At 41.3% G+C, this 27,859-nt stretch overlaps 1 protein-coding gene across 1 annotated transcript in view; it reads right to left on the bottom strand.

The window, feature by feature from the left end:
* Positions 1-27,859, bottom strand: part of LOC135483253 (G protein-coupled receptor kinase 3-like) — a 46,798-nt gene that overhangs the window by 9,814 nt on the left and 9,125 nt on the right. Inside the window, exons 4-13 of the mRNA XM_064763959.1 lie at positions 16,866-16,967; positions 13,212-13,298; positions 11,236-11,297; positions 9,025-9,076; positions 4,516-4,607; positions 3,134-3,233; positions 2,603-2,815; positions 2,115-2,209; positions 1,333-1,440; positions 976-1,042 (exon numbers count right to left, since the gene is read on the bottom strand). Coding sequence (XP_064620029.1) covers positions 976-1,042; positions 1,333-1,440; positions 2,115-2,209; positions 2,603-2,815; positions 3,134-3,233; positions 4,516-4,607; positions 9,025-9,076; positions 11,236-11,297; positions 13,212-13,298; positions 16,866-16,967 — 978 coding nt within the window. The remainder of the gene's footprint in view (positions 1-975; positions 1,043-1,332; positions 1,441-2,114; positions 2,210-2,602; positions 2,816-3,133; positions 3,234-4,515; positions 4,608-9,024; positions 9,077-11,235; positions 11,298-13,211; positions 13,299-16,865; positions 16,968-27,859) is intronic.

The raw sequence follows: 27,859 nt of genomic DNA, 5'->3' as shown, positions 1-27,859 counted from the left end.
ACGGGATTTGCGTTAGAATCCAATGAGGAACGCTACATATATCTGTGGTGTGGATCCAACCAGAATACTGATAAACTTGTCAGACTGGGGATGACTTTTCCTTATGATGAAAATAAAATTACCTGGGCCCGCGATACAGTACACTGGCCACAGATTGGTCAATAGAGTTAAATATGGGTTTTTGCGACAAATGATATGAATCAGAATGAAATACACTAAAAATAACCTGGACTGTAATGATTGTGTACAGCAGAAACATGATGATGAAAAGTTATTTCCTCTCCTACCGATCGCCCTTACGATCATACTACATATACCACATTATATGTATGTGATAACTGTTTGTATTTATAATTCATTATCCAATAGCCAAAGTTGCATAATGCTACGTCCGAATGACCCTGGATATTATAATAGGGTGACCATAACATGAGTCAAATCAACACAATGAGCTTCTGCTTTTAAACTATGAGTGTTTTACTTGGATTCTGTGCTGTGCCCTCAACTGGCCTGAAATGACTATGACACCTAGGATATTTTAAATTCTATCAACATTTCTGAAGGTTAGCATTCTTGGGGTCACCCTGTATACATCTACATGTAGTTCCCCCATGATTATCTATTGATTAGTGTGAGATATTAACATGCCAATATATAGATGTAGATTACTACTAGGGTGGGGTCCGATTGATTCCTTATAAAGTGTTATTGCTGAAGACCAACTGATCTGCTCAGGTTTCAGGCTATCCTCTCACGCTAAACTCTCCCCACTGAATCACAGGGCTGGATCCTGCAAGCGTCCCAATTTTACCATTTGCTAGTCACACCAAATTCAATTGCTGCCCAACTGCATTTGTTTACGGTAAATAAGCCTAGTAAGGGCGGTAGTGTATGGTCATAGGGGAGTTATGCACAACATGAAGTGAAAGAGAGACCTGAGTGGCACCACCTACAGTACAACTAGGAACTACATACCATTGTCATCGTCATCCTATCTATTTCATGTTTGTCTTTCGTCTTGTGCTGTCTAAAAGGACTGTGACTGAAAAGGAAAGAGAAGACAGATGCAGATTGCAATTGTATACTCAAGTATTCAATAAAAGAACGATTACCAAACTGAGAGCAATAAGTATTCACGAGAACCAAAAAATGCCTTTATTCCAATCAACTTTACTCAGTACTCATCTTGAAACTATGTTCGTTCAAATAATCTTGTCAACACTAGATTTCATCTCCAAATCCAAAATGGCAACTAACTGGTTTAAAGGCATCAACTTCACTCCTAACAGTGAAGTGTCTTACCTAAGGACTTGATGTAGTGCATTGACTTACCCTTTTAATAACTTGTACAACATACAGCCGAATGAGAACCAGTCGGCACTGGAGTCGTACGCCGTTCCTTTAGAAAGGACCTCTGGTGCCATGTAGCCATGCGTACCCCTAGAATACAATATCGAAATACATTTTTACTGATTTCGTTGAAAAGTTGACATTTAAGGCCAATGGGTTGTCGACAATGACACCTCCCACCTGAGAATCTTTGGTCCCATTTGTAGTTAAAGGCAGACCTTGCTTTATGATCAAAGTTTTTAATATAATCATTCCCCTTCAACGTCAATCCCCGCAAGTAGTCTAGCTGAGGAAATAGTTGTTCTTGCAAGGGATCACATGGTTTTTTATCACACAGGTCTTTCAGCTTTCAATCCTAATCAACCACACCCGTATCAATAATGAGTCAAGCTAAGAACCTTGCTGTCATCAGGGTTCACATAGATGGAGTATTACCCACTGCCAAAACATACAATGTATTGCAACAATTGCTTTTCCCATCCAAATGCAATAATTTGAGCTTCGGGTGACATTGCCTAAGCGGCCACTCACAGAGTAATTTTCCCACAGGCGGTTCTCACTTGATGGACAGTCACACCCGATTATACCTTTAATTGGAACATAATGGTTACCATGACAACAGCAGGAAATGTCTTATTAATCTATTAAGCTATTCCTGGCAAAATGGAGAGATTCCCTACAGAATCGAGCAAGTGGAATTGTCATCAGACTAGATGCTATATTCACATTCGTTCACGGTTAATGATTGTTTTCCCCATACTTACACACTTGCATGAGGTTTTTTCTTTGAAAAATCACAGGCTAGACCCAAGTCTGAAATTCTCACATGCCCATTTTCGTCTAATAGTATGTTGGCAGGCTGAAATGGAAGAAAACATTGAGAGTGACTGGGATCATACCAGAATCCTTTTATGAGAATGACTGGCTGGGACATTGCACCAGTCAGTAAAAGCCGGTGACGGACACAACAAACCAGCTGCAAGCAAAAGACAAGGAGATGAAACCACATGTTCTTCAGTTTGTTGTGGCCATATTTAGGTTTTTTTTGGCTTCAAACGACCACCTTCAACTGGTGCGATGATCTCTGTTGTGAATAGCCTCAACGAGACCTTTGGTTTGAGAAAACATTTCTTTTGTGAGAAAATTGTGTTCTGGACATTGGCAGAGACTCACGTTGAGACTAAAAGGTTTATTGGGCGAGTCAGTCCCAATCGCTTTGCAATCTTTGGATAAACTTCAAGTCATATCCTACCTTCAAATCCCTATATACGACATATCTATTGTGCATGTGTTCAAGCCCTAAGATAACCTCAGCAGCGTAAAACCGGACCTCCTTCTCTGAGAACACACCATGTTGAGATAAATGATAATGGAGATCTCCTCCATTCATTAAGTCCAAGATAAAACATAGCTTCTCGGGGGTTTGAAATGCATATGTCATACACACTATGAACGGGCTACCCTCCTGAAAGCACAAAATAGAAATGAATGAGAAAAGACACAAAAAATACAAATCAGGTGGTCTTTGGGCGACTGATACGGACAGTGAGGGTCATGTTTGACTCAACCATAATATATTCCTTGTATAAGCACAACTAGTTCTGATGTACTGTGTGATGAGGCCAGGGGACCAAACAACCCAGCTGCTACAAGTTCCGATGTACTGTGAGATAGAAGAGACAACTATGGACAGCTTTGTGTAACTTAACCTGGCCCACCTGGCTTCTGCCTGTACTCTGCCTTTAACCTGCTGGCCAGTGTCATTTCGACTATGTTTACTTACCCCTGTACTGACTAGAGACAGCATTATGCGTTCGTTGAGGGCCAAGGTCTCTCCACCTTTCATCTTAATCCTTTTCTTATCCAAACACTTCATTGCATACCTGAAAACAAACAAACATCAGTATTGTCTTGTCACGTGATTGTCATCTGCGGCTTGATCTGCATCCGAGATTGGAAATGGGGGATAAAAATCCAGGGTATTCGAGCAAACTGATCATCATCAACACTAAAATGTCAGTCGAACTCTTAGTGGCCTCAGGGGGCTCCTCAGTGCCTGTCTTGGCATCTCGACACACAAGGCTCTTTGATTGCAACGCCTTTCTACGTGCCAAAGCACGGCCTGTTTTTGATCGGGTAAGATGCTGTCTTTGGTCTCAAGTGAAAAAATATTTGGAAGAAAAAATAATTTGTTATCAATTTTTTTAACCTGTCTGCTCATAGGTGGCGCCAAACACGTCGGCCGGACATGTATGAAACAGTCAGGGAAGACACTGCTAACAAACAGTAAAAGCAACCAAACCAGACAACCAACATGACGTTTTCTTAACACTGATGATATCAGTCTTGCTATTATTAAACTCGTCATGACAGTACCAATAGTATGACCCCCACAACAAACACTTGTGAATCTGACATTCACCTGTAACTACTGCGTGTGTTCATCACAATAACCCTCATTTCCGACCACTGTTAGCCAATTATCACATTGTACTTGTGACGTAACAGGCAATTGGCCACTTAACAGAAATGACTTTTATGTATTAAAATAGCAGGAAAGATGATGCTAGATTACACGTATTATTATCCATAAGTTCAACCTGTATATGTATTCGTTTTAAAAGTGTGGCAGCTTGCCAATACCAGTCACAGCTGGCACAAAAAAGATTGCAGCCACCTAACGACTTCAACAGAATACTCGTCTGATCGGCCAACAGCCTCAGAGGAAATCTAAATTCGATGCGGGAAATCTGCAGCACGCGCGGCCAATATTTAATCCAGCTTTGACCCACCAGAACCACTATTAGAGTGAGTCCATTGTATCCAGGGTAGTGTAGATAATCAATCACCACTGACAGATTTATCGTTTTGCTGATCGTTCCATTGATTAAAGAATTTGGTGATTTTGGCCTCAAAGGACTTTCAATCAAAAGCGTGGAGGTGTACTCCCGAACTGAACAGCCAAATGGATTATTTATTAAATGATGATAGTATGGATTGCTAAGTGGAGTCAATGGATACAGTTGAATAAAAGCCCAGTACATTGATATTGACCTGTGTGCTGGTGTCCCAAGTTACAGGATTCAGTGATGTAGTTCGTTTGATATTGAACTGCGTGATATGTTTTTTTAACAATGATCACACAATCACGGTGTGTTTACTTACATTTTACCAGTGTCTGCCTTTCTACACCCGTAGACCTCTCCAAAACCTCCTCTCCCTATAATCCTATGTACACTGAAATCATTCATTGTTAACTGCAAAAGAAGACATTGAAAAGTCATAAGTATAAATGTTGACACATATGAATAAAAGGATCACACAGACCTTTTTTCAGAAAAGGGCTCAAAAGCCTTTCTCCTAAATGGCTAAAATATAAAGGAGGTTTGATGGGCCTGACGTCTGAAGAATGTTGGAATGCATTTACTTCAATTCTGAAAGAAACAATGGTACATCATCGTCGGTAATATGTTATCTTTGTCGGATGTTTCTTTCTTAAAACATAGCTATGGTCAGTTTTTATCCGTACCCAGTATTCAAGGTGTCTTTATACAAATATGCCAAGGTTGGTAAACAGTACCAGCAACCAATAGCTCAATTTGGTCCTAGTTCTGAAGCGTGAAATTGATAAAAAAAACAGATAAACCGTGCCAAAGGAAGTAGCTTTTGCCTGTCTCGCCAATGTTGGCTCAATTTGCCAAGTTGGTTATTATCAATAAGTAAGTACAGGTAATTCAAACCACGCAAATTGAAGCAAATTGTACTCTGTGGAGGAGTACAAAATAAAATATTCATGTGAATTTCAGGCTATTTGTATTAACTGTTGGTTATGTGGGTAGAATGCCCTGAAGCGAGGCCACATCAGTTAACTTGGCAACACTATGATTCGGATCATTCAGCCAGCAGCTTGGACAACTGAAGTTCCAGTTCTTGTCAGCCACTAATGGGAGATCGTGTTTGATTGTGCCCCGAGGGATTTCAACAGTCTAAGTGTCATTTAACTCTTTCCCCAACTCTAAATACTGATGGGAATGACCAGACCGACACCAACAGTTTGAATAATTGGCCAACGATACTGAATTCACAATGAGGGTTAGATTCCACAGCGAATCATGGAGAAACCAGACAGTAAGACGCTGCATGCACCCTAAGCGACACAACCAACTAAATTGAAAAGGAGCTTCACCTTCCCTCTCCAGCTCGACACTGTCTCCCAGGCAGCCAGCTGAATCACATCAAGTACACCAGACTGCCCCTGTTGATACCTGAAACCAACGTCTTATCACATTGGGATAGTAACTTCACCAGATTGTTACTGTCGATACTGGAATTCAGGGAGCAAACCCCCTTTCACATTCTCCGAGACTGACATCTCCATGCTGCCGAGGGGAACCAGGTCTGGCCAGAAGACACGGACCAGACAAGCACACTCTGCTGACAGTTGACTGCTGACTTCACCAGGATCAGTCTATGCGTCTGAACTACTGTGGAACCTCAAAGGAGGCCAAATCAAGTGTACCAAAGTCTTGGGTCATAGAAAACGAATTGAGCTATATTCAGACACAAATAATGCACACCAGCACCCCATCAATATTATCCACTCTTAGCAGTCGCTTAGACGGGGGATGAGAGTGATGATATCACTTTATTCGATCTTCCCTGAAGAAATCATCAACGTAAATGTACCATTCCCCGAACAATGGGTTGAATATAGATATTCATGGTGGAATGATATCGTGTCGTGCTGGTTCTTGAAACTGACACAGGATCTCCGGCGGCATACACTAGATCCAGCACTTAGACTAAGCACCGTATAGGATTCGATACTAGGAGATGTAACAAGACTATTTCAGTGCGACTTGAATTTGTTCACTCGATAAGTTTTTGCAACGTATCTTTGTCTACTTGATATAGGCAACTATATGGTATCAGGTTTAAGTTATTTCTGTACATCTGTCAATAACTCTTACAGTTTTCCAACTGCACTTGTGTGAGGAAAACCGTCATAGAACGTCAAGAGAAAGATTCTGAATCTGATGTTTTCAGTTTCTGTCTTGGTGGACAAACTAATATATCCAATCTACCTGATTTCACCCTTCCCCAGATTTGGCAGTAGTTGCATGAAATTCTTTTGAGACTGAGTCTAGAGTCAAGTGGGTAATAGAAAGTGACTCCTTCACCCTGGGCTATCCTTCAACTGTTTTTGCCGTGAACCACACCCACAGAAAGCACCAAAACCGGATCAGCGACAGAGACAGAGGGAAACATCGCGACCCATTTTCAGTATATGAAGCCCAAAACAACAAAGCGTCCCAAGCGAGAAGAAAGACAAAACCCACCAATGAAAGTTTGATAAAAGATTATTGAAATCCACAGCCACAGCGATGTTAAAATGCTAATAACTAATAGCAGTGGAAGGATTAGATATCTCACAGGGATAGTGGAGCCAAAGCCTGAGACCCTAAACAGTTGTCACCTTACCTTCTTGGAGTCCTGCAAATGTAGAAGTGACTAACATTTTATCTTTTTAAACTGGAATGGGTAATAAAACATGGGAGTCTTAGCCATTGGAGGTTGAAGTATGTTGGCGCTGGGACCTAACTACAAAAATTTGCCAAAATCCTCAAAATACCCCTTTTTTCCAATAAGAACCCAAATTTTAAATTCAATGAAGCAACTTTAGAGCCAAGGAATTTGTGAACATGAGAGCCAACAAAATTTATTCAGAAGATGATCGGATTCTGCTTTGGGTTGAGATTTCCCCCGGGCCCCTAATAGATTTACCTCCCCCAGACATGTGGGTGTACGAAAGGAAACGGGAGCATCCCTGTATATAAAAATACCAAAACGCTATAGACTATGATGGCTATCTGGTGTTCCTATGGTTACCACTAGGGTCATGTCGCTGGCAGCCGATCTGGATTCAGGCAGTCACATTGCACATATCTTCAGGTCATAATCATGAATATTGGTCCCATAAAATCAGAAAGATGTTGGGACAGAAATCAGAGATCGGGCCGATCGATGTGAATTGACAATTAATGTATTTGTGGCCATAGCTGTATATTGATTTGCTGTACATTGAGAAGAAGTGGAGGTCATAGCGTCCTGAATGTAAACATGTTAACTGTCAAGAGGGGGGATGCTGTTGAAGGACTGAGGAGTAGCATTACGCACTGACATATCGTTTGTGATCTTGGGCACGGTACCTGACCCCAATTGCTTGTCCTTTGAATGAGATGTAGAGCTTAGATTCCTTGTAACTCTTGCATCTGCCACGTCAAGCAAAAGGCCCAAATCTCAGTGGACAGTGAAGGGATATCGTCTCCACTTCGGCAGAGAACTTGAAGGGACATGACACCATAATGACAAGATAGGAAGAAGACAAAAGAGGACCTATATTGATAATTGACAGAAACACCTATTAAGAATGGAGAAGACCTAAATCATTTATCTCACCAAGAGTATGAGTTTCTGACATCTTCTGACACTCCAGCGAGTCTATTCCCCGAGGATATGAAGACTACTACCAACCCTTTCAAGTAAAGTGTCATCTCATATCAAAGCACTCAGGCAAGATATGTAATATTTAATGAAATAATCCCAAGTGAACCATGAACTGTCAACCAGATTCAGAAAACCCATTTGCTAAGTGGATTCACAGCGAAACAGAATTCAAAATACTTAAAGATCTTTACACTTTCTCCAGCCAGTGAGGGACACAGGTCTGAGTGTTTGAGGGAGGTCACTGTAATATTCATGCTCGGTGAGCCAAGCATGATTGCGGAAATCAAGGTAATATTCTAATTTTCTGAATAGCTCTATATCTATCACCACCCACTCACCAGAAGATCTAGACTGCCTCAGCTCAGTGGCTTGGTCATGGGGCAGATTGCCATATTTCATATTCAGCAATACACTATAAAGCTTCTAAATCTAAGTTGGCATCTGTGCCACAGTGCCTTGAAATGGCTTAGGTTGAAGTAGGCATAGAGTTGGCTTCCACCACAACAATTGTCTAAAGTAGTCACTTTTACAGGCTTTGTAATCTGTTTCAATAGGTGAGAATCAAAATTAAACCAACAGCTGAGAGAGCCACACGGGTTCCAGCCTATGCTGTTGTAGTGATCTTTGTCAGGAGGACATGTTAAGTTGGATAAGGCAATACTTCTTCATAACAATTTTGCCCATGGATGTTCTACATAACAGAAAACAATCTCATTTCCATAATCTCATTTGACGACGAAATCTAATTCTCCAGATTGCCATAACATCATCATATTCGAGCCCACTGGTTCTGAATGGTAGCAATAATAATTCAGCAGTGATTAACAATGTTATTGTGCAAAAATCGAGATTCTGTTGAAGGAAATGAACATTGTGCACGCATTCGGAATGAAGAGGAAAGATTGGAGACAGCTGAGGAAGAGACAAGAATTGATCACGACTAACAGGCAATATTGAGGCACACTTAAGGATCTGGTCTCAAACAAACAGCCAAGTTGCCAAAGGATGTATCTCCACGAGACTGTGGGTCTCAAAGCTGGTATTTACTCATGCTGTCACACACATTTTTATACTCCTTTTAAGTCTGAAGTCTGTCTTTGAGGATGCTATACAGCAGCAGGATTTCATTTTTATGATGATGGTGATTTGTTCCAAAGTCATACTTACTTGTATATTCAGCTCTAAATTTTTCCACTGACAAAATCGTGTGTACTTCTCACTGAAAATGGAAGAAATAAAGAATTGATTAGGAAGATTCAGAGAGCAGCCTCAGTACTAGGAGGGGTCAAGAGTGAGATTATGCACATTTAGTCTTTATTTCATGAAACAGTTTTGAGACGGCCCCATATTTCTCACTTCCAAATGAATCATGATTTCTTTCACCAGCAATGCACAGCGGGTTAACGAATTTCCATCGCAGCTTTATGACACAGGTATCCCATCATGCTTTCAGTGCTGACAACGCAACCTGTTCGCCACACCGGTAACGTCTCTTATCATGTGATTCATGTCCTCGAGCAGCCGCCATCTACTTTCAGTAACGTGGCTCGTAAGTAGCATAATTTCCACAGAGTAAGTCGCGGCATATCTGATTAGTTTCTTAATGTGCAACCTGCTATAAGAGAGAACGGCCAAATTTCTTGGCATGATGAGGAAAACCAACTCAATATACAAGACTTGCCAACAAGTGACCCATCAATTTTACAATCTAAATAAAGCCCACACACTCTTTGTGCAGTTGTGACAAGCACTACAGTCAAAGAGATTGCCACTTTTATCTCTGTAAATATGACACCAGTGGCAAAATGAAGTTTTTTTACAATGGAATCAACACTATTGGTGATGGTGTTAATGACACAGCTCGGCCTTCAATTAACAGATAAGGCGACAATTTCATGGTTACATAAGATAATGAAATTAAAGGCAATGCCGTGATGATTGATTTACAAGATCACACGACGCCCTCCCTTCATCTTCAATCTTATCTCAGAAATGGAGAAAAAGATGAGACACCATAGCACGCATGATCGGAGCCATTGCCGTGCAATGATAAATTTCTCAACTTTTCGCTAAAAGCGTTACCAAGCAACGCGTTCATTTAGCTTGGATCCTGGTACTCAGTCATAGCATTGCTTTTTACAACACCACTAGAGCTAATTATGAACCAGTATTTAGGCTGATCAAATGCTTTTGTAGGATGATTCGCAGTATCCTTGTCATTAGGGGTACTGCAGACGGTTTGTTGGCTAGGAGACTGATTTAACGGGGCAGCGCTGTCTCCTTTTTCTCAGGGCAGGGGAGTGAAGACTCTTGGCCATGACACGACACTCTTTCCTGAGAGGCTGGTTACTTTTCAGTCACCTATGCTTCAAATTTCAAATCTGCTGCACTGGTGTGATTGACATTGGCAATTAAAGACACCACAACAGAAACAAATAACCTGGAAAACACGCCAATTTTTTCAGTCTCCAGACATGTATAGCATGATCAAATGGCTAATGATGCAGCTATAGTTAACTTATCCCAACAACCACGAGATCAGTACTGCTATATCAGTAATGAAATTGGGCGCCAATTTGTTTCCCCTGGGGCAAATGATGGCTGAAGAGTTGATGGTCTGAAGGGGTAATCTGAGGTCATTAACTGAAAATCGTTGCTCAGCGTTGAATTACACCTGCACAGATTGGATCAGTAAGTAAGCCAGTAATGTCAGAAAGCCTCCTGCGACAGAAACTATGCCTGAATACTCCACCTAGCAGCAGCCACCAGAACAAGGGCACATTGGCCACCAGTCCTTGATTCCAAGCTGAAGCTCTTGGAGTATGCATCATGAGAGAGCTGTTACACTGCAACCTAGGCGATTAAGAATCTGCCACCTTGGAAGTCACATGATGCCCGATTCAGCCAAGATAATGACAACTCCAAGAACAATACACCTATACCCATTCAATCCCCAGCCCTAGGAATGCTCTCTGAGATAGAATACAGGTTAGCAAATCTAATCACTGCTCTCATATTCATAGAGAGGAGTCAGTAATGGGCCATTACGCTAGATTGGCCCAGAGCAACGACAACCGTCTGATGAAATCCACAGGCGCGTGACTGCAGAGGAACATTAACTTCTCAAGGCACCTAAACACGGAGCTCTTCCTATTTGACTAAGTTCATCATGAGGCTGGTTCATGGGGACCTCACCAGAGGGCTCATCTATGGATTAATAAACCCATAGTGCACCCACATAGAGGTATGTTCTAGATAGAAGAGATGGTATGCCCAGTACGTTTTCTGGGCGAGATTTAATCCATTTATCCATCAAGCATTATAGACTGGTCAGTAACCAATGATCAACTCTTATGAAAGTTTTGAGGAAAAACTTACCTTTCTAAGAATTTTTCAAATATATGTCCTCTTAATGAATTACATATTTCTTCAATATATGGCTGCAAAGAGAAAGAGAGAAAACATCACACTAAAATTGAATGTAAACAACCAATCTGGTATCGAATGCAGTGTCCTCAAAAGAGAGGGTGACCTTAATAGAGAGGTGCTGACTAAGGGAGGTTCCACTGTAGTGTGTTATCAAGTATTACATACACCTCATTGTCAGTTGGTTCAGCAATTAAATGGCACAATGAATATTTCATTAACTACTCGCAAATTGTAATTGGATGAGATAGATTGGCAACAAGAGGGAAATGAAAGAGAATAGAATACACCCACTAAACTTTTGACGAGGCTGATATTAAGCAGCTGCTTTGACTGAGATAACTCATTGTGATAAATATGAGTTGCTATAACGCTGGTCAACAGAAAAATCAAGCTGCAACAACTGGGATTCCAACGACAGATACTTGGATTGCCGGCCCACTCTTCTACCATCAAGCTATTACTTGTCAGACACCTCAAAGTGATTGAATACTCGTCTGACTTGCATACAAAATGGTCTGTGGCGATAAATGGGTGTTAACTCACGCTGGCTCTCATAAAGGGTTGGTTGACCAGAATAAAACCAACAGATACAACCACCACTCTAACCTACTCACCCTGAATCCCCCCCCCCCCCCCCCCAAATGGAGAAGCACAATGCATTGAAAAAAGCCTCCTAGGGTTGCTGCTACCATGCTGTCACCTATGGTTAGCAGCAGTGTCTGACCGCTGGTAGTGGTAGCCTACCATGTGCTACAATCACACAGCTTTCAGACATTTCCATCACCAGCTCGGCATTTTTTAGACTGAAATACGCTGTCTTAATAACATTTCACAACTTTCAACTAAAGAACAACCCATGGTGGGTGATAACGAAGCACAGATTGATAACCAAATTAGTTCTGATTATCTTTCTCTAACGTTTAAATGCCATCATGTTCATCATAATTTATCTTTTTCTCAAGCTGTCACATATAAGCCATTGCCTGGAGAAGAAACAACCTCTAGACAAGATTGAGTGAACACAGATTGTATCAGTTTGACTGGAAATTGGCAGGGGATATACTGAACAACGGTCAAAATGAATCAAACCCTTCACACTTGGCCGTCATCCCACTGAATTCAAATTAAAGGGGAATATATACATAGCCATCAGCTTGGGGTCAATTTGGTTTCCTTCAAGTGGGCTACGTCATATTTTTGTTTCAGCTTTGAATGTATTTCTCATATAAGCATGAATAATTTTGCATTGCTGCCAGATGGGAGAGGGGTGGGAGGATATTGGTACCATCAGATTATGTGTAAGTCATGAGATGCGTAGAGCACTGCACCACAAATTCAAACCCGTAACCCAGAAAGATTTGTAAAGCACACCAGAAGAAGAAATATTGAGAAATACAATATCTTCATCGAAATATTTTGCTGAAAACTGTTTGCAGGATTTCAACGAATGTAATATTTCAGCCAGGTTGATAGCATAAGCTGTTTGGAATGGCAGTATATCATTCAGTTTTTGTCACTTGTATGAGAAGCAATATTACACGGCGAGCGGTAAATTGCTTTCGAGGCAGTTATGAGCTGTGGAAGGTTTACTTAATAATATGATTGAGATGCTGAATAAAACGATATCGGAAATAATCCATGTCTTGAAGAGACGGGTACCGACTTGAGCTTGGTAGCCTTGCACCAAATGAAAAGTCAGTGGCAAGGCTAAAGAGGTTCATATACATCTGTCGCAGTGAGTAAAACTAGCCTGTACCGAACACAGGACTTGTGCCGCTTTTGTTCAAGGCCTTAGAACAGACCTCATGAATGTCACGTGATTGGGCCACCTCATGAAAGAAGCCAAAGAGAGTGGCAAAGATAACATTGTGTCATCCCTTCACTCAGGCTTTTCATCAGCGGAATACAGCCAAAGGTTGACTTACCTCAAATACGTCTGCAGCTAATGCCCGGATTTTCTGTGCTTGTGTCAACATATCCTGCACGTGGTCGACGGCTTCTTTCGAATATGTCTGAAAATAGGCCAGAAAGTAAATGTGACAAACGATGCTGGATTAGGAATCTCTCAAAGGTACAGTTCTGGTCATAAGAAATATCAACCAAATCAACTTCCGAAATACATGCAATAAGCCATCATCTTGTTGATGTTTTGTAGAATTGGTGAATTGTCAATACTATTGCGTGCAAAAACGTCATCAATCCTCTATCTTCTAAAAGCTACAGTCATACTGAGTAGTCACACGTTAATTCCATCTCTGCCGATTCTTCATAATATCACGAATTCTGTCAATACATGGCAAATTCGCTTTTTTCCTCAGCAATGTTTTTTAAACTTTGGCAATTGATTTCAATTCAAATTGACTTTCTTTACTTTTTGAGTCACAATTTGTTCAGATTATCCATGGCTGGTTTTTCTTTCTTCTTCTGTATACGAATGATAGAAAAAATGTGTCTTGATTTATAGATTACTGTGGTTGGGAGTATTGGTGTGAATATCTACCAAAGACAGGTGTAATCTGTTGCGTGGGACAGAAATACAGCAAAGAAAGACAAAGCACAATGCAACGCACAACCATAATCCAAATGGAAGACCTACGTGGGCAGCACTCTCATGCCTCCAGGGGATGGCAGTGGGGAGCCGGAGCATCAATATCAATAGCGATATTTCAATGCAAGTATATTTCCTTTCTCTGGTGTCGATTTCATATAGCAAGATTCCTATGTAATTTTCAACGGCAGGTGACTTTAGAAATGAGATTTTGGCAGATTTTCAGACTGACGGAGAACAAAAGAGGTAAACTGTCATGACACTCAAAGCCAAGAAGACATCACTCAGTGTTGTGGGATCAAAAGTTTACCAAATCTGACATCGAAAACTTGTAGCTGGCTATCTAGAAATTGGACACAACTTGTCTTGCGACGTTGGGTGATATGAATGAAGACTGCACGTCAGCAAGAACCTTCAACTGATCACAACTTTTCCACCCCCTCATGAGCGCTTCATTTATTCCTCCACACAGTGCAAATCTATAAACGGTGAAACCTCCTTTAGGAGACATCTCTCTTAGTAGGACACCCTCTCTATTAGGGACAGTGGTTTCGTCCCAAATTTGTCATTTCTATACAACTTGACCTCTGTAATCAGGGCACTTCCCTACGGAATAGCATTTGTCCCAAGAATGTCCTTAACAGAGAGGTTCTACTGTAGTTATAATTACACAGCAGCCACGCAGATGAGATATTCCCCACGGCATTTGATTCATCAGAACTGATATGATTACAAAGACTGATACGTCCCTGGTGAAAAATGCATTTCATCAAATCATATGAAGAACAATCATTCTGCATCGAAGGTTGGATAGCAACAATAGCCAGACAGGCGATATCAACCGCATTTGTTAGATGAATTTATAATTATGGTGCAATCCTACATCAGCAATGACAAAATGAAACTGTGGATAAATGACACTATCGCCTTGGATACGTGCCAACTTGCATCACGTCCAGCCTGTACAATTCAAGGCTGACAGAAGATTTTTTGCATCTTTATGTTTTGAAACACTCAGTGCTTGAAAGAGGTTTCGCACAATTTCTAAAATATTTCACAATAAAACTGGTTGCTTAGCAACACCATGTAATAAGAACAGGAAATAAGAGATTTTGAAATGGTACCAGATAGTTCCATTAACTTGGAAGCTTTTTGCTATCTGCCATTAACGTATGATACAAAGGGAAAATTGCCTTCTTTGAAAGACGTTTAGGAGAAGCAAAAAGAATAGAAACCAGATCTCATTTTCAAAAGAATAATCATGAAGCTGAAGGGTGGAACAGAGCTAAGTTCTTTACTTGAAACAATACTAAGAACCTTTCAAACCCAGTGGGCAAAGTGTGTGTGGGGGGGGGGGGGGGCAAAGCCCTGGAGAGTGTGGGGTTATCGCAGATCCCTGCTATAAAGAACAGGTTCCTGGTGTAGAGTGCAATGACCAACTTAAGCTGCAACAAAGCGATATGTTTATTGCTTATCATGATGACCATTATTGAAGGCCGCTGCAATAAAAAGTGTTTGTCTGTGGGGGGGGGGGGGGACTTAATCAAATTTAGATGTAGGGCCAAAGAGTGCAGAGAAGATCAGCTTGCAATTCCTAAAGCAATTACTCAATGCTATATGTAACCATGCAGTTCACCAAATCATCCCAACTTAGCCAAATTAGCTTGAAAATGATGGATGAGATGCCTCTTTCCTGATGACTGGTATCAAGTGACCTCATTTAAGGGATCAATAACACAGGAATCCCATCACAGAACCAACCATAAGTCCCGCCATATCCATGCTCTGAGCAATCAATAAAAAGTAAGGACAAGCACAAGACATGAAAGATTCCAAGCAGAACTGATGTAATCTTGCACCCAGAACAGACAGCCCGAGACAGAAATATTTCTCTGCTCCACTGAGCAGCAAATCAATCTATATAAAACTCACTTTCAAATTTCTCCAAGAAACAAACTCATTACACAGGAAATTATACTTTTATATAAGATATTGCTAAGGGATTTAGCATGTACACGTAAATGGGTGAAATCTACACTACACACCCCAGCTACCAGATGATTTCCAATGTATTACACCATGTACATGCTTGACTGAGAAACAATCATATCGACAAGTCCCCTGGCAATGATTGATCGGGTCGGATCAGAGGAGCTGGTACCCATGTGGTTTCACAAGTTTCTTACAAATTCAAGGCAGTGAAAGTCCAAGCAATATGAAGTGATGACTTTATCAGCCACTGATGAAGGAAGATGAATGACTCCTTTTGTTCATGCACCACCTGTGTCTACAACCTCTTCTGTCAAGTAAACAATGATGAACTAACACAAGCTCATCATAAATCTTTGTACATACTGAGAGGGAACAATATGCTTCGGGCCATTTTCACCATTTCTTTGCTGAATTAACTTTTGATGAAGGAGATAAGCTAAGCATTGCTTCACTGTGGACTTAGATTGAAGCAAAATGGCATAATGAGGTCTGGGTGCGAGACTTGATTGAGTGGCTTTGGCAATAATGAACCAGACTCACCGGTAATAACCAGAATAGTTAAGATTCTGGCTGGACCTTGACTGCCTCAGAAGAGGTGTGAGGACGGCAGTCAACATCAGCATACAATCTTTATTCAACAAAGATGAGGATGCTGCTACTAACTGACTTGTAATGATAGGAAAGTCGCTTCAGTCATTAAACTGGGCAATCAATCCACCCACTTGCCACTTGCCAAGAAAAACAACTTGGAAGTACCATTGACTTTATTTCCACTTCAAAGCGAGCGTGTTTTGAAGTCAAATTAGTCACTAAATGCAGATTTAAGCAACCAAGGCAGTATTTGAAAGTCAAAGCAGAGGATAGCATTACAAGCTTCATGAACTTCAATCCATAGGGGAAAGGGAGTGAGCACTGTAAGTGGCATCCACAGCCTCAACTACAATGCAAGGAACCTTGTAGACAGGGTTATTCGGAGGTATCTGGTACATTAAAACATTTGGCCCAACGTTCCTTCTAAAGATAATTCAAGAATACTTACATGTGACTGGGATAATAATTCCTTCATTATAAATTGATCATATATTTCTTTTCCTGTTTTTATCCTTTCATCGTCCGTTTCTAACTTTTCAAATTTTCTAATCTGAAAGAATAAAGGAAGACACATGTTTAGATATGTTGCTGGCTAATAAGAAGTTGATGGGATCTGTTAAAGACAAGTAGCAAACATCTGCTGCTGTTGAGGCACATGACCTAAGGATATGATGGTTACAATGATCTGAAAGCAGAAGAAGTTGAACACATGCTGAGGAAACTCTGCCTCCCTGAAAATGAGCAACAACTGAAAAAAGGGCCAATAAGGGCAGGTTTCCATAGGATTCGTGTTGTTGAGTTATGTGTCATATGTCACTTGTCATGATCATGTGTTAACTGACTTGGGCTTGAGGTGACTTAGCACATTGTATGTAGCCCACTCTGTAAAATGTCTTATTCGTTATTTGAGTGACCAATGTAAACTCTATGGTCCACATCAGCTGTCAATATCAGAATCGTTCAGTGTGAGTTCCAGTGCGCAACAATTCAAGCAAGTGCATGGTGTCTCTAACAGCCCACACTTCACCAACATCTGTAACATGAATTTCCTTTCCAGTTGATTGGACTCTGGAATGGACAGCCTGCCAATGAGCATAGCATTGGACCTTCACCGACACCCGCCCAGTTCAATTTACAAGTTCAGCAAGCTACATAAAATGAATAAGAAACCAACATAGGTACAACCATAAGCTTTGAGCGCAAGATGTTGGTGGAATATGTTCAACTCCTGACCAGCAGATCACTTTACTGAAATCAGTTTTTACATCTGCCTTTTCTTCATGAATGGCAGAGCATTACTGAAGCCTTGTCAGCCAAACAACAGACAGATGTGTATATAATACCTTTGTTGGTTTATCACAGGTGAAATGATAGATTCTTACTGCATGATTGCTGCCATGGCAACGTTGGAAAGATATCACTCAATGAAGGAATTATCCAAGCATCTCAAGATTGTGTCACATAAACAATAGCAATAATCAAGAGATGTGACTCAAGAAACGCTAATCGAAGTCATCATTTTTCATTCTTATGTTTCAATATTGTAGACTGAAGACACTGGGAAGGTTCGATACCTGTTGACTTCTCAGTCATGTTAGACTGAGGCAGAGGGGGAGAGGTTGATGGAAGGGGAGAAAAGCAGTGTACCGTGGAGAGATGAGAGATGGAAGATGGAATGCCTGAGAGGAGAGACAGAGGAAGAGGCCAGGGAGATAATAAAATGTTGGGGGATAGACAGTGTGGGAGAGGGGTTGTGTAGAGGGTAGGAGAAGCGCAGAGAGGAAAAGGAAGGTGAATAGCAGAGGCAGAGGGTAGGTGGTTGACAGAATGGCAAATGAGGGATTGGAAGGGAAGATGTCAGAGAGGGTATCGAGTAGCTCTTGGACTTGGAGCTGGGCATGGACTGCAGATGAGGATGAAGAAGGGAGAAGAACAGGAATAAAGGAGGAGAAGGTGAGCGTGAGAGGAGTCGAGAGTAGAGAGGAATTCACTATACAAACATACTATGGCCCACAACTTTAAATCATCTTTTAGACCATTTCTGGAATAGACCAAATAGTTTTTATGCTCAAATAGCATACCAGTTCTGCGCAGATCCCTGTATATTCTAGTTTTGAGATGTGATCTATCAGTGTCTGCATCAGGTTATCAGACAATGGCAGGTGGTTCTGGCAGCATAATCAAGATCAGTCATCAAAAAATAAATATGAAATTGAAAATTTCGTTCTCTCAGCACACCTGAAGTGCCAAAGCAATTTACTATGATGACAGGATTTACATTGTAAAACCTGAAAGAGGTTCATGTGGACGATCTGATGTTGATCGTGGTAAGTGGTAAGTGGTAAGTGGTCTCTTTCCTTTCCTAGAGCTCAGCAAATTTGCGCTCCTTCCTGTAGAAATGACAGATACAACAGCTCTGCAAACAGGCGGTGAGTTGTGAACACTTTCTTGGTTTCTACTTCACTACCAATACAACTGCCAAGCTGTGCCAGAAATGTGTTCTCCAGACCAGCGAAAGGCTGTTTCTATCTGTTTTTGTTTACTTTGTTTTGTCTTAGAACTTCTTTGGAAATGAAGAGAAAATACCATCCGCCATATAGCGATTGAGCTAGTCTTTCAGAACTGGATAGCTACCTGAGACAAGTGAGCTAGCAGCTGTACAGTAAGTACAGGGGCACAAGCCTTTGTTTCAGTTTCCCCAATATTGACCACCCAAGTAAACTAGGCTTCCACATTGTTACTATGGCAACTCCAGATTCAATATCACCTTTCTCACAGGTTTATGTCACAACCAAAATCTACTTGTGTCTGTTTGATGTTGCAACCATGGATCTGTTCTTCTGACAGAGGCAAACTGAGAGCTTTTATGATGATCAAGCTCTGTAAGACAACAAATTAGTGATATATCCATGCAATGAAATCATTAACGGAAAAGCAATCTTTGTGGTAGGTTATCTCACCGAGGCAAAATCTAAACCTGGCTTGACTTCTGTATGAGATTGTACACCATCTAAAACGTGAGTCTCAAGATGATTTTGATTTTGTTATTTTGAAAAATAAGAGTAAGCACTGAGGGATTCAGTTACTGCCCTAGCCTAAGGACGCACATCACGTAAGTCTTGACCATCAAACCCATCCAACTGATCAGCCGCACAGGAATTGATGAGAATTGTGGAAGTCGCCAAGCTTTCCCATAAAATATTACTAATGACACGACACCGATGGTGTTGGGCCCATAAAGCCCATTAGGCTGATGCACCTTAAAGGTTTAAGATGATGTGATCTGAATGACTCTTATACAAGTTATGTCATCTCTAGTTTGCTGTACAAATGCAGAACCTTTTGTACAGAAGCTATACAATGAGTGCAATCAACCAACACTGGCACTTAACTAAGTACTGGTTTCACCTCAACTCGAGAATACAATACTGCAGAATGGTGTACACATCGCTGTACAGGCCATATCATGAAATCGTGACCAGCCTGCATGATCAGCCATCAAGGGGATACTGATTCAAGGGAGGAACTACACACTTAGCCTGAGCAGTAAATACACCCAAAGCAGGAGACATCAGACTCAGTGATATTACGTCTTATGCTTGCTGTCTCTTTCCATTTATCTATTTTTCTCAATTAGCAGATGGGATATATTTAGTTCTGAGTTTAATTTTTTTAATAGCCCTTGAGTTTGATCAATTAACATCCTGCGGGACGCCTGCCACTTCTTCTCCCACAGGGCAATGAACTATCAAGCCACACAGGCATCATTGACGATTCTAACATACACATCTCTCGTGACAATTAAACTTTGGTGTCTGGTTGCAATGCTTTGTTTTCATCCCTTCGTTCACATTCAAATGGCAATGACCACCAAAATACCTGTTTACTGGGAAAGAGGTGGATGACATTTCCATGCCTAACAAGTCAGTGACCTTGCACCTTTCGGAAACTGGCCATTTTGTCATAGATCTGGGCAATAGACTCAAGATTAGAGGAACGGTGTCAGGTTTTGAGGCCGAAAAATGGCTGCTGCAGTGAAAGGGTTAAGCACCCCCAGCTACTTGACATTTGCTCATTCCTGCTGTTCAGCTGCAAGTGCCGACTCTCAAGTTCTTATAAATTAACGATACAGGTACTTTTTCTCGCCTCAGGCCTAGGTAATGATTATTCGATCGAACACATTTTGTGGTAGAGGGGAACCTGTATGTATATGCACTCATCAAGACGTAAGCAGTGGTTGGACTGGCTCAGAGTGGGAAATATTCGCACAGCAGCCTCAACATATCCGTGGTTAGTTGGGTTTATTGTGAGAAGCAAGCACAGCCTGCGGGAAGTGTAGAAGTCATCTCCAATATTGCTTTTTGTTATTGCTGGTAGTCAGGTAATATAGCAGTGTGGCTTGCACACTCTTGCTACACTCCAAGTGCACAAGGAAAGAAAGTCTCTCCAGTGTTGCTTTTTGCTGTGGTCATTACCAGCGTCTATTAGGCCGAAGTTACATAGACCTCATTCGTTCATTTCCAGGACTCATTTGCCCCTTTTGCTTTCTTTCCCCCGTGAATGCACGGCCTTGTGGCGTGAATTCACCGAGGAATAAAAGAAAAACCCAGAAAGTGACTCGTGGTAAATGAACGAATGAGGTCTATGTAACTTCGGCCTTACAGTCATACACTGAAGGTATTGCCATGAAGATTGTACATGTGTAGCTTTGTACCACAATTATGCGAGCGCTACATACACCAAGTATAGCTAAGCTCTGTACCGTTCCCGCACCACAAAATCAATAACATTGGGTGCAAAAAGCAATCAGTAAGGTCTAGTCAGCATCGACACATAAAATCAGCATTTTCAGTTAAAATTAAATGCCAAAATATGACTCCACTCCACAAATTTTATATCAAGTGTTTTTAGTTTCGCTTAAATTGGTATGATTGAGATTGTGAGAATGGGTCTTGAGAGGGAAAACATTGGTATACAGATTGTATGGAGACCAACATATCTGAAAACAGGTCAGATCACAACACTGTATGGTTCAGCTGTCACCAATAATGCCTACATGAAGTTGGTCATAGTTGCATTCAAAGCACAGAATTATTCAAATCAATGTATTTGAATTACACTTGTTTGCTGTTTTGCATGCTTGTTGACATTCTACTGCAGCAAACAGCTGTAAACAACCCACAACTGTTGAATTTTTTATTCAATCCCGAGTGGTTTTGGTAGAAAAAGTGTGGTAAGCTTACATTTGGATTTTCTGAATGGGAGACCAAACGCACAGCAGGGTGATGTTGGTCTTCATGAAGATCAAAGGAGGTTTTTGCCCTTCCCTCCAATAGCATCTTGAGCATCAATGTTAGATTTTGGCTCCCCTCTTTAGAATTCAACATCACAAAAACTTATTGTTGTTAAAAGTAACAGAACAACACATGCAGCTACAAAACCACTGAACGCAAAGTGTTTGATTTTTAATAGAATCTTCTCAGCTTATAACGAGAAACATCTAATCGATTCATTCATTATTAACCTAGATATTGGCACCTGAGGCATGTAATGGCCTTTTTTTAAAAGTCACAACAGAAGCATTTAGCAATCAATAAATCACCTATAAATACACCCATGGGGTGATATATGCCTTCATATATAGATTCTCTTCGGTTTCTATCACCATGAATAGATAAATCAAAGCACTTAACCATACTAATGTGTTCACAATATACATGTGTTATACCAGTTTTGAAAGGTTCAAGATTATAACACATTTTAGCTCTTTGCCTGCCATTCTGATATAACTTCAAATTCTCATCAGTTTTTTGCAAAACAGCATTTTCCAAATCAAACTCAGAAACTCAGAAACACTGAGCACTTGCAACTTGGTTAATGATATCAAATGTCAAGGCCCTGTAACCTGATGTATCTGGCATGATATGCCCCTGGACCCTCTGCAGCCCCCACTCCCATCGAAGCCACAGAAATCACTCACTTAAATGTATTCCCAAGGTTATTAATCTGATAGTGCCGACCATGATTTCACTAGGCAAATTTAGCAACAGTAATCCACCCAACTCATATCCATAGCAACAGGGCTGCTCTCTTTAGGTCAGTGGCTGATCAGCGCAGGGAAATCCGTTCTGCTACCAACTACATTAATAGGTAGCGTAAAGTGTCATTTAGAACAGAATGTGAGGTATCTGGTGTCGGAGACTGTCACACCTCAATCTCCACCAAGGCTGTTGTGCCCCGACATACTCCTGGCAGTAAAAGCAATGTGATGATGTGTACAATTACTTCTACGCCTCCACACACCTTGTTGTAGAAGCCTTCACGATTATCAATGTCGGCAAACCTCTTCCTTCTCGCATCACTGAGATGGATAGTCTGAGCGCCGTATTGACAGTCAAGTCACGAAGTGAAGTGATGGTGTACCCACTGGCGGCCCATTGACAGCATTGATAAGGGAGCGTTAAGATGTCATAGAGTGGTCCGATTTGCATCCCAATATGGACTAAGAGATTTGCAAGGAAGGCGGCCAATACATGAAGATAATCGAAATTCTCCATTTGATATCAACTTCACGTTATGAAGATGGGGTATAGTCCCCACTCCTAAGGATTGCCAATGAACACGAGTCACATAATTCTTGTGTAGAGTGTGCTGTCCTGTGAAAGGGGCCAGCATATAAAGATGCACCAGAAAGTGTATGCTGACATCATCCGTTCCTAAACTGATCGCAAACATTTTCTGATGCATCCAAGAATCACATTGAGTCATGTCAGTGGCCACTACAGACAGCCAGCAGCAAACTGTGTAAGCGGAGTCACACCCCATCCACTGTGTAGTACTCAAAGCTGTTTGGCTTTCGCTCAATACAGTCTTCAAAGTAAGCAAGGCAAAATTCCCCAGTACGCATCCATCGCCTACCAGGTACCTACAACATATTCAGTGAAGACGAGACTGCTTCTTTGCCAGTAATACCAGTAGTTTATTCACCCAATATCACCAAGTAACAGGCAAAGTGACATAACCTGGATTGGCTGCCAAACTGGACAGCTAAGGTTGAGAACTTGTATATAAGTGTCTGACTGGTTTATATTCCAAGGCAGTCACAAACAACCTGAGCCTTATATATTTAGGTGATGGCCACCAACAAGATGTATACACAGCTGCCACCCCCTCACTTAATGAGGCGTCTAGATACAGACCAGCAGCCATAGAATTCTACTCACACTTGTTAACCTGCTGCAGCTACCTGATTCAGACTCCATCGCTACGGGCCGATTTTTCATCAACCACTTTTTCCGAGCAGTACAGCGCTGTAATGTTCCTCGTTTAAGAAAAGTTCAAGGCACAGGATAATCGTCAAGGGTTACTGCTTGTGGGCACCTCAACATGGTTATCAGGGTCAAAGCCTGTTCCCTAAAACGACTCCATAAAACCGCAGAGAGAACAGTGCACTACGCTGATTAGGAAGTTTGTTTCTACCAAATCTGGCCATATTTTTCTTGTCAATACACCCTTGTTGTTAAACTGGTCTAATAGTCCATAATACACCACAACCATAAGTTCACTATGGCCACAAAAGATACATGAGGGGCATAGCTGTATCCATGGCAACATTTATGAGGATCCTTTAGTAGCAACAAATGTCCACTATTAACACGAGTAGATTGAACTTTCACTCGCTGCTTCTTGATTTCCACCTGGATGGAACTCAAAATATAATGTTTACAGAACGAGTCAAATTCTAGTCACCTATTTTAAAAGAATCGTCCCCTTTCTCAAAAAGCTTTGAGACCCTAACCAACTTCAAACAATAGGTCAAATTTTGATATGAAAACAATAGATATTCTATCACTTTTAATGTGACTAGTTAGAACTCTATTTATACTTTCCGGAGAAACTTTATTGAAGGTCAAAAGATCATTGCGATGAAATTGAAGACCCAACTCAGATGTCAGCTCGCAGTACCATAGCGATGTATTATTAGATTATACGCATTCACGGAAGCTAATTATTTCAAAAACGAGATGAAGATTGTTTGCCATTTATTCTTTATTATCGACACATTGAGCCTTAAGCAGGCAATCTTTAGATGGAATCAGCAGGTACGTCTGCAGGTGCCGGAGGAGAAAGCAAGAGGATGCACTGAGCGACAAACTATGGATTTCGAGAAGCAAGAAAAACTCCACCATCAGCTTGCCCCCATATCAAATCAAAGTAACAGGCTAATCTATTCTGAATGTCGTGGCCAAAATCTGGGGGAACTCGGCGTCTCGTTGAAGCAAATATCAGGGCTAACCTAATTTAGTGAGCAAACTCCTTGCCCGACAGGATTAGCGTCAGGGTAATACGACCAATAGAATGCACTCATTACTGTCACAGTGACATAACCTATTTTCCTTTATCGCCTCTGATGTCAATAACGCCACTTCCTTGCCTGTAGAGTGCGCTGGCAGAGATTACTTTTGCTGGGCGAGAATTCACGGCAAATCATTCATCAATAACACTGCGCTGGCTTAACCTAGAGCAATATTTCAATCAGTATTGCTGCATAGAGTTTGATGTCATATGGCATCAGCATCAGGACTGACAGATATTAACTCTCATAATAATGATGACAGGTGGGGGGAAGAGAGAAACCAGAAACTGAGGTATAATGCTCAATAGGTTTTTTTTAATCTGACACTAAGTGGAATATAAATCTCATGCACTTGTGAACCAACCAACCGACTAGGTTGTATATCATGCCTTGTGACACTGTCCCAAAAGATGTTGTTTTTATTGGCAATTTTACAGCAGGTGAGTGGGCGATCATGGCGGAAAGAAGATGATTTGATGTCCAGAAATCCTGAGATAACGTAACTGCTATCTTTGATTTATATAATGCAGACACCAAATATCCTAAAGCCACGATGCAATCTGTAATGTACATCCCATCACGAGTGGTGAAATGGAAACATCCATGTGATTCCTTGAACAAAGTGTAGAGTTTGACAACATCATGGTTGATGGTGTCGCCACACTACTGCCTGACAACAAAAGTACGCCTTTGGGTCAGTGACATAACTTGATGGCATTTTTTTCTGCGATAACATCACCTGCACTGCCTCCATGGCCCAATCTGCACTGCCTCCATGGCCCAATAGTACACAGCAGTTATGCACACTAGCAAGGACATTTTTGCAAACCTGATGCAACACCTGAGGAAACTTCTTCTTCAGCGAGCCATCTCCAACTTCGAATCGTTTGGTTGCCTGGATATCTCTATTGATCTTAGTGGTAATTGGAGAAAAGAAATCTCCATCGTACCATAAAAACGGAGGCAGTGAAACCACCTGTGGCAGTTAGTGCCTAGTCCAGGCATACCTAGAATGGCGCAGCACCATGCCATCTCAGGTGCACCATGCCAGCCCAATCTTCTCTAGACTCACTTTTTCAAATCACCTCTAGCTAAGCAGACGCCTTCCTGACGACTCTGAGACAACTGAGTCAACACATCCCACTACTGACACTTATCCGAAAGGAAAAAACAAGATCATTGTGAAAGAAGAGACTGGTAGGCATGGGATTAGCCATGTTAGCTGCATTAGCCGTGTTAGCTACTTGCATAAAGTGACAGCATCCAACTATAGCTGTCAGTGCAGCTCTATTTCAAAGTGTCACATTAGCCACCCCTGACGAAGGTAGAGGGATATTTTAAAGGGGCACCTTTGGCATTGGACTAAGGAGGATTCTTCCTCATATCATAGGTATCCCTTTAAGGAGACCGAATCTTGCCATCGTGGCACTGAAATGCCACTGATCTTATAACAGTAGTGTCTTGCAATCGTGCTATTGAGGAGGAAAGTGTTGGCCCTATTTTATATCTCACTTGATATTGTGACATGCAAGGCTCCAGATATCGCAAAGCCCCTTTAGGAAGATCAGACCAATCCCTGTTCATATCAAGGTTAGAGAAGTAAGATGCTCCACTGAAAGTGCTCCAAAAAACATCCTATCACAGCCATATATCACATATCAATTTCCGCCCAACATAATCATGTCGACAAGCCTCGACACAAGGGGCCATCGAAAAAGCAATCTTCTTTCTAAATTAACTGATATCAGCTTTTATAACAAAGCTTCTCCTTTTTGTGTCCGAAAACCTGGTCAATTTGTCCACAAGCTTTCAATTCTTTTCTGTGCAGAAAAACAAATACACTGCACCGAGCAAACAAAATGCAAAAATTATGGATTTTTCCCAATGGTTGTCATGGTAACTAAACATCAATCAAGTATTTCAATAGTAGATGAGGGAAGCCGTCCTGGGTACTCAGCAAGGCATACAGAATAGGACCGAGTTCATAACGCACCATCAACAGCTCGGAGCTTTCAGCATTTCATAGTGTTTTCCGGCAAATGAATTTTTATCATAATGAAATTCACATTTGCTTGCAGTTGCGATAAGAAGGAAGCCTCTCAACCACAATTTCTCGGTCATGTTCAGTTTGTTTTGAACATATGTCAGCTGTGTAGCCATTTCTAGCCTTTGTTCAGTTGGGAATAAGCCCTCTGAGAAGAATTCATCATAACATGAGTGATGCCATTTTAAGGTGCAAAGCTAAGTTCTAGAGAATACGGATCAACAACTGATCCTGTCCCTTTCCTGCCATGTTCTATCTTCTTCTTTCAATAGAGAGGTTCTGTCGCGTTGTTCCGAGATAGAATAAAGTCATGCAACGAATGAGGAAGTCATCTCATTTCTGATGGCACGGCAATGGCCGATTCCACTTACCAACAAAAATATGAATGAACATGAAATAACCGCAACCATAATACCCTCTGATCCCCTAATGGCCTGCCAGACTGTATCCGAGCTGCATTACAACTGACAAAGAGCTAGCGAGATTTCCAAAGGTCTATTAGAACTGGTACAGCAGAATCCTCCAGCAGTAATCACAAAATTGGATTAGATTCAACTATATATCACTTATGGTCCCAAATGGTATTTGGTCATCGATTGGTGAGGCAGAGTGGCCAAGACTCGGTGACAGTAGCCACACGACCAGAAGATGTATGGGCATTGATCACAACCACTGCGGAGTTCAGTACTTAGGCTGACCACAATGGTCAGTTTTAAATGGTTTTGAGTCAAGTCTTCAAACAGCTTTTTCCAGTACCGCGGTACTTGGGAATGTTTATTAGAGAAGACAGCTTTTCTTAACTAGTCAACCTGCAGAGATGATGCCGCCAATCTTCATCCCTATCCACTGAAACATTGACAATGGAGGACAAACATTGAAACAAGAGAGAAATCAGGAAATTCCTGAATACCACCGAGATTGTGGCCACATTACCATCAACTCCAAACTCAAAATAACACATGCAGTCACCCACAGCCGACTACAAACTTCTGATTCAATCAGTCAGGGTCATTGAAAGGACATCAGAATTTGCAAAAGACCT

Source organism: Lineus longissimus, chromosome 2 (assembly GCF_910592395.1).
Source record: "Lineus longissimus chromosome 2, tnLinLong1.2, whole genome shotgun sequence".
NCBI lineage: Eukaryota > Metazoa > Nemertea > Pilidiophora > Heteronemertea > Lineidae > Lineus > Lineus longissimus.
This window is presented reverse-complemented; position numbering and strand designations above follow the sequence as displayed.